General features: G+C 36.9%; 2 protein-coding genes across 23 annotated transcripts in view; one reads left to right on the top strand and one right to left on the bottom strand.

Moving 5' to 3' along the window:
* The window catches only part of ERC1 (ELKS/RAB6-interacting/CAST family member 1), a 516,922-nt gene that overhangs the window by 97,883 nt on the left and 403,843 nt on the right, over positions 1-15,196 (bottom strand). The gene's annotated exons all lie outside the window — the stretch shown is intronic.
* On the top strand, positions 1,689-4,013 carry LOC102147898 (microtubule-associated proteins 1A/1B light chain 3 beta 2-like). Its single transcript, XM_070269217.1, has 2 exons — positions 1,689-1,750; positions 3,415-4,013. Exons 1-2 carry the CDS (start codon positions 1,689-1,691, stop codon positions 3,905-3,907), a joined length of 555 nt encoding a protein of 184 aa, XP_070125318.1. The 3' UTR covers positions 3,908-4,013.

A 15,196-nucleotide genomic window follows, 5' to 3' on the forward strand; every position in this document is an offset into this window, starting at 1 on the left:
AAATATTTATATGTGTAACTACTGATCGTTTTCAAGATTTGTAGTGCTTCATCAGTCTGAAGACTCATGATTTTCATCAATTCTGGAAATATGTTTTTATCCATTCTAATATTGCCTCTTCTGAATTTTCTCTGTGATTTTCCTCAAAACTTCTATCAGATGAATGTTGTACCTTTTCAGTCTATCTTCCATGTCTCTTAATCCCTCTTTCCTATTTTCTATCCTGTTTTATCTCTCTGTGCTATATTCTGGGTAATATCTATGGCATTTCCTTCCAAATCATTAATTCTCTTTTCAGATGTCTACTAGTTTGTCCATTAAGTTTGTAATTGAATGATTAGATTTTTTTGTTTCAATGTATATTGATTATTTGGCAAATCTACATATACTTTTTTAATAGCCTATTTTTTTCCCTACGTGCTAAGCACTGTTCTAAGAGTCTTAGGTAACTTAATTAAATTAATCCTCATAGCAACAATATGAAGTAGGTACAGTTATCATCCCAATTTTATAGACAAAGAAACTGGAGTTCAGAGAGACTAAATAACATGGTAAGTTAACATGATAAATAAGTCACAGACGTGGAACTCTAATACAAACAGTCTAGCTTCAGAGCCTGTACTCTTCTTTACAGCTAAAAAAAATTATATTTTTTTATTGAGAATTTCCAAACATACACAAAAGAAGAAAACAGAAACGACCCCTATATATCCATGTTCATCTTCAAAAACCATCATTATATTCCTCTACTTGTTTCCTTTATCCTCTCTTCTCTTTATTTGCTAGAGTATTTCTTCTTTTAAAAAAAATTTTATATTTGAGAAAATTGTAGAATCACATGCAGTTGTAAGAAATAATACAAAAATAGCCCAAACAATCTTGTAACAGGAAAACAATGTTGGGGGACTCATACTTCTTGATTTCAAAAGTTACTACAAAGCTTACAGTAATAAGACAGCATGATATAGGCATAAGGATAGAAAACTAGATTAATGGAACAGAACTGAGAGTCTAGAAATGAACTTTAACTTTATATGGTCAATCAGTTTTGGACAAGGGTACCAAGACAATTCAACAGAGAAAAAATACTGTTTTTAACAAATGGACACACACAAGAGAAAAAATAACATATAAAAGAATGAACTCAAAATGGATCATAAACCTAAATGCAATAGCAAAAACTATAAACTCCTTAAAAAAAGGAGAGGAAATATTCCTGACCCTGAGTTAGGCAATGATTTCTGAACTATGACATCAAACAGTACAAGAGGCAAAAGAAAAAGCCAAATAAATTAGACTACATCAAAATTAAATAAATTTATGCTGCAAACTATACCATCAAGAAGTTGAAAAGATAACCCACAGAATGGGAGAAAATATTTACAAATCATATATCTGATAAAGCACTTGTATCCAGAATGCTTACAACTCAACAAGAAAAAAAACCCCAATTAAAAAATGAGTAAAGGATTTGAACCAACATTTCTCCAAAGAAGATATACAAACAACCAAGAAGCATATGAAAAGATGTTCGACATTATTAGCCATTAGGAAAATGCAAATAAAAAAACCCGTTATCAGAAACCACATCACATCCACAAAGATGGCTATAATAAAAAAGAAATGACGATAACAAGTATTGGTGAGAATGTGGAAGAATGCTTATACAATGCTAGTGGGATTGTAAAATGGTACAGCTCTTCCGGAAAACAGTGTGGCAGTTCCTCAAAAAGTTAAACACAGAGTTACTGTACGACCTAGCAATTCCACTCCCAGGTATATATCCAAGATAACTGAAAACAGACTTCAACATGAAAAATTGTACACAAATTTTCATAGCAGCATTACTTATTATAGCAAAAAAGGAGAAATAACCCATTTATCCAACAACTTATAAATGGATAAATAAAATGTGATTTATCCATAATGGAATATTATTCAGCCATAAAAAGGAATGAAGTACTGATACATACCACAAACAGAGATTTAACTTGAAAATATTAAGCTAAGTAAAATAAGCCATGTAAAGGGCACATGTCATATGATTCCACTCATATGAAATGCCCAGAATAGGCAATCTAGAGACAGAAAGTAGATTAGTGATTGCTAGGCCTGGGGGAAAGGAAGAATAGCTAAATATGAACAAGTTGAGTACTAAAATAAATAACGCTTTCAATTTATTAAAACATATTGAATACACTAATGCTACAATGGCAATCATACTGCAATATAAATGTATCATATTAAAATGTTGTACACCTTAAACTTACATAATACTGTGTGTCAAATATATCTCAACTAAAAGAAAAGTACTGTATATATAAAAAGCTATGAGACTGAATGATAATAAAGAAAAACAGATACGAAACAAATTTTAGGAGTTTGTGGTGATGTTTATAATTCCTTGTATTTACTGAAAAACATGGAACTGTATACTTTAAATGGGTGAGTTATATGGCAAATGAATTATATTTTTAAAAGGTACTTAAAATAAGTAAATAATAAAACTAATGTGCAATCGTGAATAATGCTTTTGTTCTGAAAAATGATAGGAGAAAAGAAAACAAAAGGAATTTGTCATCACTGAAGTTTGTTAGGGCATCAACTCATTAAACACACACACACACACTCATATTTTCTTGGCCTTCTTATGAATGGAATTTCAGGGTAACAAAATAGCTCTAATAGATGAGGAAAAGTTAAATATAAAATAACTCACATTAATAAATGTGGAGGGAATAATCATCCTGCAGGCTTTTTATATGGTATTAGGGTTTCTGTGTCCTTTTGTCACGACCTCTATTACTCTTGCCTTCTAGCAAAGGTTTGCTAAGTTCATCTCGGACATTTCTTGCCCCAGATCTGGAATCAGCCATTTTTCCAGAGCTGATTCAATTCAGTGGGTGAAGCACAACGTGGATGCTTGGTGTTCACTGCTGCTCATTGCTTCTAGGTCATTTCAGTAAGAGCCAGGAAACACTTTTTTTTTTTAAAGAGGGAGAAATTTATAAATTAACAGTAATATTTTCAATATAGATTTAAGATTCTAGATGTTAATCTTGAAAAATTAGTTTTTACCAAACTTCTTGATTGTATATTTTACATTTTTTCCTCTTATGCTGAAAAATCTTGGTTCCTAACAATAACATAACTACCTGCTATTTGTTTTACCTATAAATATAATTCTTTGAAAGCACCAAGACCAATACAGTTACTATCAATATGCCATCAGGATGAACTTTAAAATTTCTTTGCTTTTTTTTTTCTTGTCATTGGAGTACATACTAGTAAGGATGTACAGAGAAAAATCTCTGTTATATAAGGTTAGTTGAAATAACTCTTCACTCAATGTGGCCATGTCAACAACCTAATACATAATTAGATTCATTTATTTGTTTGTTTTCAAATTTCAAGAACTGCTCTTCCGGGTCACCTGACGCGACTATGTGCTGAAGAAACTCAAGGGAAGTCACTGTCGACTGCCACCACCAGGAGCAGCTGGGACCGCCCCCCCAGCCCAGCCTCCCATGCCCTGCGGTTGGACAAGACCTTCAAGCAGTGCCGCACCTTCGTACAAAGAGTAGACGTCCAACTTATCCAAGAGCAGCATCCTACCAAAATCCCGGTGATAACAGAATGCTACAAGGGTGAGAAGCAGCTTCCCGTCCTGGATAAAACCAAATTCCTTGTATCTGATCACGTCAACAGGAGTGAGCTCATCAAGATAAGCAGAAGATGCTTACAGTTCAACACTAATCAAGCCTTCTTCCTGTTAGTGAATGGACACAGCACAGTGAGCGTGTCCACACCTATTTCTGAAGTGTATGAAAGTGAGCAGGATGAAGATGGATCCCTGTATATGCTATGTGCCTCTCAGGAGACATCTGGGATGAAATTGTCAGTGTAAGACTAGAAAAATGTGTCTGTTCTAGAATTTTTTAAACCCTTACCAAGGAAAAACAAAGGGATGTTACCAACTTAGATTAATCCGTTCCTCTAATCACAGATCATCAAAACAGTAGTGTTCCTGCCTAGGAGTTTTAGGAAGTTGTTTTTGCACTTAAAGCAGAAAAACTGAGCTGCAGATGAACACATTCAGCTTTGGAAAACTATTATTATTTAACCTAGGCTGTCTTGTTTTCAAATTTAGAAGTTCAAAAATAAAATACTTTGCATTCTGAGTTGCCAATAGAGAGATGAAATAATCCATGTTCTGATAGCCTCTTATTTCCTGAGACTAAGCCGACTCCATCCCCTCCCTCTTCCCCTCCTAAGTTACTTTTGTTACATCTTATTCCATCCTGTGTTGTGAGTTTGTGGTTAAAATGACAAGATTATATTTATTTTTGGTGTTTTCCTTCCCTTTATCTTTAATGCTATATCTGAGTGTTTGCTAACCTGTTCTGATGGATAGTTAGAATTTTCTGCTTTTGCATACCTATTTATCTCCTTGCTCAGGGCTATGTAACCCCTTTCTTTTTTTTTTTTTTTTCAGGTATGAGGGCCTTCTTGATCATTTCTGGTGGGAGGAGTCTGTGGTGATGAACTCCCTTAGCTTTTGTTTATCTGAGAAAGTTTTTATTTCTCCATCATACCTGAAGGATATTTTCACTGGATAGAGTATTCTTGGCTGAAAATTTTTGTCTTTCAGAGATTTAAATATATCATTCCATTCTCTCCCAGCCTGTAAGGTTTCTGCTGAGAAATCTGCTGAAAGGCTGATAAGGGTTCCTTTGTAAGTTATCTTCTTCTGCCTTGCTGCCCTTAGTATTTTTTCTTTGTCATGGACTTTTGCCAGCTTCACTACTATATGCCTTGCAGAAAGTCTTTTTACACTGATATGGTTAGGAGAGCTATTGGTGTCTTTCACTTGCAATTCCAGCTTCTTCTTGAGATTTGGGAAGTTCTCCGCTATTATTTCTTTGAATAAGCTTTCTGCTCCATTCTCCTTCTCTTCTCTCTCTGGAATATCTATAATCCTTATGTTGCATTTCATAATTGAGTCAGATATTTCTTAGAGGATTTCTTCATTTCTCTTTAGTCTTAGTTCTCTCTCCTCCTCCATCTGAAGCGTATCTGTATTTCTGTCCTCAATATTGCTGATTCGTTCCTCCATAATATCAGCTCTTTTGCTCAGGGAGTCCATATTCTTCTTTATCTCATCCATTGTGTTTTTCATGTCCAATATTTCTGATTGGTTCTTCTTTATAGTCAATCTCTTTTGTTAAGTAGCTCTTGAATTCATTGAACTGTCTATCTGCATTTTCTTGTAACTTGTTGACTTTTTTTATGATAGCCATTTTGAATTCTCCATCATTTAGATTATAGATTTCTCTGCCTTCAGGATTGATTCCTGGGTACTTGTCAATTTGCTTCTGGTCTGGAGATTTAATATATTTTTTCATACTGCTAGATGGCATGGATTTGTGCTTCCACGTTGTGGTAGTATTTGATTGCTGCTTCCACCTGCTACCACCAGGTGGAGGTCAAGAGCTGTGTATTCTGAGCCCACTGAGATCCATGGCTTGCTGCTTCCCAGACACCTCTTTTCTGGTCCTGCTGAATTGGGGCGCCGGGTTCGGGGGAGGGTCACTTTTGCGTGATCTTGGGGGCTTCCTGCTATCTGTTCTCCTAGGGTGTTAGTTGATGAAGACATCCCTGTGATAGGTAGTGACCTCTTTGTGGGGCTTTCCCAGAGGATGTGAGGGACCTTGGAGAGTGATGGCATTCCCATGGAAAGCTAGCTCCTTCCCCCTTTCCTCTTGGAGCCATATGTGGTCCTGGGTTGCTGCTCTTTGGGAAGAAAAGAAGATTTCTCCTACCTTGTTCCACTTCCTCAGGGGGTCCAGCACCTCCACCTTCAGACGTTTGGTATGGCTGCGTGGGTCTCTCAGATGTCTTTTGTGTTGTATGGGTGTCCTCTGTTGGAATATGAATGTCCTTTTCGTTGTATCTTAAAGGGGAGCATTTATGGGGAGCACTCACACTGCCATGATGCTGACACCACTCTCCTGATTTTATTTTTGATTGTGTAAAACATTCATATGCTTCTAGAGCCAAAATTATAACTAGGTACATCCAGAGAAGCCTGGCTTCTATCCCTGTCTCTTCTACCATGTTTCCTCCTTTTGTACGAAATTTTGGGGGGTAAAATTTTGATTTATCCTTATATTTATTCAATTATAAGCAAACATACTCTCTTACAAAAATTTATGCATTACTTACATAAAAATTAGAATATTAAATATACTATTCTGCATCTTGGTTTTTCATTTAACAATATATTCTAGAAATCACTCCATATCAATAGAGATCTTTCTCATTCCTTTCTACAGCTGCAAAGTACTCCAGTCTTTTGGATATACTATAATTGATTCAACCAATATCCCAATGTTGGACATCTGGGTTACTTCTAATCTATTGCTATTACGACACTGTTGCAAAACTACAATAGCAAATATGGAATTACCTTGTAGATATGTTATTCTGTATTTCTGAAGATGTATCTTTGGGATGGATTCCTAGAAGTGAAGCTTCTGGGTCAAAAAGTCAAAGCATAGATAAATAATTTTATTTGATATTGCCAAATTCCCTCTATAGGAGGTGTACATTTTGCATTCCCACCAGGACAGTATTAAGAGTGCTGCATCTACACAGCCTTGTCAACTGAGCATGTTGTTAAACTCTGGATTTTGGCCAAATGGCACCTCAATTTGCCTTCACCTTATTATTAGTAAGGCTGAGCATCTTTTCATATGTTTAAAGACCATCGATATTTCTTCCATATGATCTTCTATTCATACCTTCTGACATCTTCCCCCGTGTTAAATTGCTATTTTCTTCTCAATGTTCAGGAATGCTTTTTATTAGGGATATTAGCTCTTTGTGATGTAAGTTGCAATTTCTTATCTGTAGTCTGACATTTGTCTTGATTTTCAGAGCCCGTACTCTTAACTACTACACTATACTGCATCCACTGTTCTTTTCTTATGATTCTTATACTTTATCTCTTTAGTTATCTTAAAATCTTTAAAAAATATTGCTCCTCTATGATCTCAAGTCTTCAGAGAGGTACTCTTCCTGTTTGTTACCTCTTCTTCATGGTGGACTCATTGTGAGCTCATCTTAAAGGGTACCTATTTTTTTCCGTGAGATTATTGAGAAGTTTGTGTTGTTGAAAAATCCCACCAATGATACTGTGATTGTTTCTGCTAGGTTCTGAAGGGGCATATAAGTCTGGGATAAATTTTATACTAATATTTCAGGTAGGAACTTCACACACCACAAGGTAGCATAAATTTGTACTATGAATCTGCAGGAGGTATAGGTTTCAGTTTTGACATCTTATAGGAGATTGTGGGTTCCTTCCCACAGTCATGGCAGAGAAGAGTTTCTTTGTCATTTACCAGAGGTAAAAGTTTGACTGAATTAGTCTTGCTTTCCCACGTATTATTTCCCTTCTAAGACTCCTCTCATTGTCTTATCCTATACCAGAGGTTCAGTTCCAACTCCTCACCTCATGTAATCCTAATGTCTCACCTCCTTTCCCTGTACAAGCATTAAAACCAAAGTTCCTGGTCATAACTGGGTCATAACTAGTCATAACTCCCCAGGGCTCCTGCAGCATTAGTTCACACACCTCACCTCTGCCTTTATCTCCCTCTTTGATTCTGACACATGGAGATTTTCCCTTCTTTCAATGAGTTCAATCGTACATCACAAATTTTGAGAAATGGTTAAAGCTTATCCAGCATTTTTAGGCTTAAAACAAAGGTGTTTCAGTGCTATCTGAAACCTTTGTCAGATTCTAATAATCTGTTTATATATCTTTTCCTCCAAAAGATTGTGAGTTTATGAGGGCTGGGACAAAGACTCATTCATCTTTGTAGTAATACAGTTCCTAACAAAATTTCCAGTATACATAAGATCCTTAATATATGTCTATTGAATTCAAGAATCTATTTTCCATGGTTGGTACAAAGTGAAAATAGGTTAGTAGTTCTCACTTTTCCTACCATTTAGGACTATATTTTATTATTTTTCCAGCAGTAAGCTTCATATTTTGAGAGCTTCTTCTATCAAGTTTAACTTACCTTTATTAAATAATGTACCTTTCCATTTGTATTAATTAAAAATAGATACACTTAGTAAGCAATTTCTCATGACTGTGAAAAATCCAGCATTACCACAATGAGTTATGTCAGCCAAAAGGAAAGAAAAAAGACATTTTCACTAACTAGCAGAGTTTTATTCCAAATAAAAATATAGTTGCTGTTACTTATACTAGTTTCAAAAAGAACCCCAAAATCCAGGGACTCTGATTTATAAGCATTTATAAAGCTTTTTTCTTTGATTTCCTCATATACAAATGGACTTATGTATGAAAAGGAGAACTTTTGATTATAGATATTCATATAGTTATTTTAGAGCTCAGTAGGTTTTTCTTTTTTAAAAGGCTTCATGTAATTTTCCTCTCTTAAGAGTATTCTTAGATACATCACCACTGATGGCATTAAGCTCATAGGATATCTGTTCTTTCAATACAGACTTTATTTCCTACCCAAACTCTACTTTTTTCTTCTCTTGGTAGAAAGCAAAGAAAAAAACAAATGCACACCAAATTGTCTGTCTGCTAGTTTGCAGGGTCTCTTCCATCTCATTATGATCATTCCTAAATTCTTAGAATGGCTAGGTGGGATTCCTTGCTTCTATAAGACAGAGACACAGAACATAGCCGGGGGGATTTTCAAGCATAGTTAAAAGGTTTCCCTGAGTTGAAGAGATTCCTTCTCAGGCGCCAGCAAGAATATATTAATCTCAATGGTTAATCCTGATTATCATGTATATCTAACACTTTCTTCTATGCCATGCAGACTTTGATTTTGAACTCTGGAGGATAGCAGCCTACACTTTCTCTCTTCAAACAAACATTAACATGAGGATAAACATACATTCAGCATTTTTAAGTTAAAAAACACTTTTTATAAGAATTTCTATTATATTCCTTATTTTTCCGAGCTGTCCTGTTTTCTGGCAAGGTGATGGTGTGTGACTGCAGTACAATGGGGTGAAAAGGTCAGAGTCAGATCCACAAAGCCCTTCCTAAAATTACATCACAGGGATGAGATATGACCCAAACCAATGTCTGAAATCAAATTTTCAAAAACAAAGTGTGACTGAGACTTTATTGAGCATCACCTCACTTTCTAATACACATTTCCTTATCCTTGCAAAAAACCTAAAGTAACCCTATTCCAGTTGAATGTCCTCAAAGAAACAGAAGCCCTACATTCTGGAAAGCAACCAGAATGTTTAAGGGGAATATTAGCTGGATGCAGTGAGACTCACCATTGGATCTAAGGAAAGAAGAAAATGTAGGCTGGTGCTTTCTGTTATTCTAGAAATCAGCGAACGAAGCCAGAATCCGAGAGCATTTACCACAGAGTTTTGTGTATGGTTTAGGCTATCTGGGTGGGTGAGTATATAGTTAAAATTTTACAGATATGAAGGCCATGAAAAAGAGAAGTGATACTAAATTTCTTCACGCGTAACAGAAAAGACAGACTTTAAAAAAAAAACTTACATGGTATTAAATACAAGTTAAAAAAATCATTTTCTCAAGGATGGTGGTACAAACTAGAGGCATCACTTACAACGCATCCCAACCCAACAACTTGCTGCTCAAAGCAGAAAAGTTCACTATTCTCCTTTCAAACAGAAGAGCTCTTCCTTAGTAAACACGTGGAAATTAATTTTAAATTATTTAATGCTTTTTATTAAAAAAAAAAAAGCATTTTCTCCCATTTGAGGAATAGCTAAGCACACAGAGGGGCGATCTTCAAGAATTCTAACCACTTTAAACGCACACACACAAAGAAAAAAGTGCAGTTTAGATCAGAATAAAAATTATTCCAGTAAGTTTTTAGGGAATTTTATCTTTTCTTTTTGCAAAATCATGGTCCATGTGCGGAAAAGGAAAGAATGGAATTGACTAAAAATATATTAACTCTAAATTGTATACTCATGTGCACATATACTGATGTATCTTTAAGTAAACTCAGGGGATATGAAAGCATTCAGATTCTTACTGGAAACCATTCATACTGAAAGTAATTGACATAAAGCCAAACTCTGCAACACCACCTCCTCTCCCTGTTGCACGATAATTCATTATACAAGGATTTCTCTGTACATATGTGCTTGCACAAACTTTGATATGTGGTTAAACTGTTAAAATTGGCATACAATGACCAGTGCATTCTTGGTGTCTTCTCTATTCTCCAAAGTTACTTTTCTTGTGTGTGTGAAATTGAGCTAAGTGGCTTTTAGTCTGTTGCATAAAGGGAAAAAAGAAAACTGACATTTATTAAAATCAGGACTTTATAGGGAAAAAGCTTAAATTATAGAGAAGTATCTTAACTGATTTCATCTGTTAATGGTAGTTATTTTAATACTTCACTTATCACTTAATAAACTCATGTATTTGAAAACCCTTAGTTCCTGAAAATAAACAAGAAGTATCAGGCACAGATAGATTATTACAAGTAATGGATACCCATTAAGGATCATTTCAAAGGAATTAGAAGCTGAATAAAATACTGATATTAGACAGTAAAACTTGTCTGCTACTAGAGGTATCATTTTCTAAAACACATAAATATGTGACTGGGGCTTGGGGGTAGGGTTGCAATGAAAATTATGATTTCAAAAAAATTGGGTTATCTGAATGTAAGCATTAAAATTCAACCCATTCATCATTTAGATATCTGAACCCAGAACATATCTTTTGTTTTCCTATAGAGAAAAGGCAGTTTTGCCTAAGTCTTCCTTCAAAAGTAAATGTTAGCTTTAACTTGTGCTTCCATAAGATGGAACGGACATAATTTTCCCTATACTTTCTAATAAGTACAAAAGCACAACTAAAAACTTATCTATAAGCTATATATGTATATATACATCTAAAACTACACCCACACACAAACATAAAGAAAGATGAGAGGGGCTGGCCCAGTGGTGTAGCAGTTAAGTTCATGTGCTCCGCTTCGGCAGCCTGGGGTTCACTGGTTCAGATGCCAGGCGCACACCTATGCACTGCTTATCAAGCCATGCTGTGACAGGCATCCCACACGTAAAATAGAGGAAGAGGGGCACAGAAGTTAGCTCAAGGACAATCCTCCTCAGCAAAAAAGAAGAGGATTGGTGGCAGACGTCAGCTCAGGGCTGGTCTTCCTCAAAAAAAAAAAACAAACAAAAAATGGTGGAGAGAAAACAGCAGATTGGTTAGGAACACTGGGAACCAAAGAATGACACAAATGGTAAGTTCCCTGGATTTTCTTTTTGCCTCATATGTCCAAAATTGGAACCGTACAAACTGGCAACCTGAAAATGCCAACAGTTACAGACAACAAAAGCTTGTGTTCTCTAGCCAAAAAAAGTCTAGAAATGAAACGGGCAGCCTAGCCAGATAGAAAAATTTTAGACAATAGTCACTCTACTCTAAAGTCCACAGAAAAAACGTGGCCCTACGGCCACCCACAGCAGCAAAGGCTGAGTGGTGAGCTGAGATTTCTATTCTCATAACCTCCCCTGCCCCTGTGGAAGGTTCAGAGAAAGCCACGGAGGGAGGAAGGGCTTGCACCCACAGCGGGCAATAACAAAGCCTCCACAGTGTCAGTGGAGATGGGTGGATCCTCCCCGGGAACTGTCAGAGGAGGCCTGGAGGAGAGGCGGGACTTCCAGTGCTACACAGCAGTATGGAGGCCACCCCTCACTCCCCACCCCACGGTATTTGTGGAGCTATTCCTACTCCTCCCAGGCAGGGATGTGTCAGTGGAGGCCTATGGGGTACAAACTCACACTTCTGCTGAAGAGTAACAGGGAGCCCCTACTCCTTGGGTGTCAACAGAGGAACCTGGACTGCTGCCTCCACTGGGCAGTAATGAGGCTGCGCGTCCCTCTTCCCGTGCTGGGGTGTGCCTAGGAAAATCAGCTAAAATAGAAAGTTGAAATAAGAACTAGAGTTAATATCTAAAATGTCCAGGCTTCAAAAGTCACTCATACCAAGAAGCAGGAAGATCTCAAACTTAATGAAAAAAAGACAACCATGGTTAAAGGCACAGCAGGGACTGGAAACATTCTTCTCCATAGATGGTCTTTCTTCTGGATCCCTTGTCTCAACTAGTGGAACCACTTCCACTTACTCATCCAAGTTAGACATTTGGCTCTCTCAATGGTCGGTGGGTAGAAGTGACCTTAGGGCTCAAGCATAGAAGAAAAAGTACTCAACCCTCCAGCCATCTCTTCTTACGCCACAGAGACTAAGGAGGCCTCATACTGAAAGAGATAGGCTATCAAAATTCAAGCAGGCCTGGAGCACTGAATTGCTACATGGAGAGCAACCACCTCATTGAGTCAGCAAGACCTGCATAACTGAGAAGTTACCCTTCACTGTGTTAAACCACTGAGAGTAGGTGGTGTTTGACATTACATGATACCCTAGATTATACACTATCTCTCCCATCTCAACTGCGCTGTTTTATTCTTGTGGTAAAATATACACAAAATTTGCCATTTTAACCATTTTTAAGTGTACAGTTCAGTGGTATTAAATTTATTCACATTATTGTGCAACCATCACCACCATCCATCCCTCTTTTCATCTTGTAAAACTGAAACTCTATTAACTATTAAACAATAACTCTCCATTCTCCCCTCCCCACCAGCCCCTGATGACCACCATTATACTTTCTCTATTATTTTGATTGCTCTAAGTATCTCATATAAATGGAATAATACAGTATTTGACTTTTTGTGACCATAATGTGTATTGTATTGTGATTTTCATTTACCATTCCATCTTCAAGTTTCATCCACATTGTAGCATACTGCAGAGTTTCCTTCCTTTTTAAGGCTGAATAATATCCCATTGCATGAATATACTGCATTTTACTTTTCCGTCCATCCCTCAACGCATGCTATGGTTGCTTCTACACTTCAGCAATTGTGAATAATGCTGCTATGAACATGGCTGTACAAATACCTTGAGACTCTGCTTTTAATTCTTTTGGGTACATACCCAGAAGTAGAATTGCTGGATCATATGGTAATTCTATTTTTAATTTTTTTTGGAACAGCCATACTGTTTCCCACAGTGGCTCTACCATTTTACATTTCCACCAATACTGCACAGGGGTTTCAATTTCTCCACATTCCTGCCAAGTCTTATTGTTTTCCCCTTTTTTGGTGAGGACGATTGGCCCTGAGCTAACACCTGTTGCCAATTTTCTTCTTTTGGCTTGAGGAAGATTGTCAGTGAGCTAACATCTGTGCCAATCTTCTTCTATTTTGTATACAGGATGCCCCAGAGCATGGCTTGATGAGCAGTGTGTACGTCCATGCCTGGGATCTGAACTTGTGAACCCTGGGCCACCGAATTGGAGCACGTAAACTTAATGACTACACCACCAGGCCAGCCCATTTTCTATTTTTTTTGATAGTTGCCATCTTAATGGGTATGCCACGGCATCTCGTAGTTTTGATTTGCATCTCCCTAATGATTAGGATCTTGAGCATCTTTTCATGTTCTTATTGACCATTCATATATCTTTGGAGAAATGTCTATTCAAGTCCTTTGCCCATTTTTGAATCGGGTTGGTTTTTGTTGTTGAGTTTTAGGAGTTCTGTATGTATTTTGGATATTAATCCCTTATGAAATACATGATTTACAAATATTTTTTCCCATTCTGTGGATTGCCTTTTTACTCTGAGGATAGTGTCTTTTTTTAAAAAAGATTTTATTTTCCCTTTTTCTCCTCAAAGCCCCTGGTACATAGTTGTATATTTTTAGTTGTGGGTCCTTCTAGTTCTGCCATGTGGGACACCTCCTCAGCAAGGCTTGATGAGTGGTGCTAGGTCCGTGCCCAGGATCTGAACGAGCGAAACCCTGGGCCACCACAGCAGAGTGTGTGAACTTAACCACTCGGCCATGGGGCCAGGCCCAGGATAGTGTCTTTTGATGCACAAAATTTTAAAATTTTCATGAAGTCCAATTTGTCTATTTTTTCCTTTGTTACCTGTGCCTTTGGTGTCACATCAAAGAAATCACTGCCAAATCCAATGTCATGAAGCTTTTATACTACGTTTTCTTCTAAGAGTTTTATTGTTTTAGGTCTTACACTTAGGTCCTCGATCCATTTTGAGTTAATTTTTGTATATGGTATTAGGGAAGGGTTTGAACTCATTCTTTTGCACGTAGAGATCCAGTTTTCAAAGCACCAAATGTTGAAAAGACTGTCCTTTCCCCATTGAATGGTCTTGGCACCCTTGTCAAAAATCACTTGACCAGGGCCAGCTGCGTGGCTGAGTGGTTAAAGTTCTGTGTGCTCTGCTTTGGTGCCGGGGTTTGCAGGTTTGGATCTCAGGGGCAGACCTACTCCACTCATCAGCCATGCTGTGTAGGCATTCCAAGTATAAAAACTAGAGGAAGGCTGGCACAAATGTTAGCTCAGGGCTAATCTTTCTCAAGCAAAAAAAGTGGAGGATTGGCAATGGATGTTAGCTCAGGGCCAATCTTCCTCACAAAAAGAAGAAAAGAAAAGAAAAGAAAAGATTATTTGAACATATATGTGAGGGTTTATTTCTGGGCTCTTTATTCTATTCCATTGGCTTATACATCTGTCTTTATGCCAATAGCACACTGTTTTGATAACTGCAGCTTTGTAGTAAGTGTTGAAATCGGGACGTGTGAGTCCTCCAGTTTTGCTCTTCTTTTTCCAGATTGTTTTGGCTATTTGGCATCTCTTGAGATTACACATAAATTTTAGGATGGGTTTTTCTCTTCATGCAACAAGTGCCATTGGGATTTATATGGGATTGCATTAAATCTGTAGATCACTTGTAGTACTGACATTTTAATAACGTTAAGTCTTTGAATCCATGAACATGGGATGTAAGTCCATTTATTGATGCCTTCTTTAATTTCTTTCAGTAATGGTTTGTAGTTTGCATTGTATTAGTCTTTCACCTCCTTGGTTAGTTGATTCCTAAGTATTCTACTCTTCTTGATGTTGTTGTAAAAGGAACTGTTTTTGTAACTTACTTTTCAGATTGCTCAATATTCATGTATAGAAATGCAAACGATTTTTTTATGTTGACTTTGCATCCTGCTACTTTGCTGAATTCATTTATTAGTTCTAAC

The sequence above is a fragment of the Equus caballus genome, chromosome 6 (genome assembly GCF_041296265.1).
Source record: "Equus caballus isolate H_3958 breed thoroughbred chromosome 6, TB-T2T, whole genome shotgun sequence".
In the NCBI taxonomy this organism is placed as follows: domain Eukaryota; kingdom Metazoa; phylum Chordata; class Mammalia; order Perissodactyla; family Equidae; genus Equus; species Equus caballus.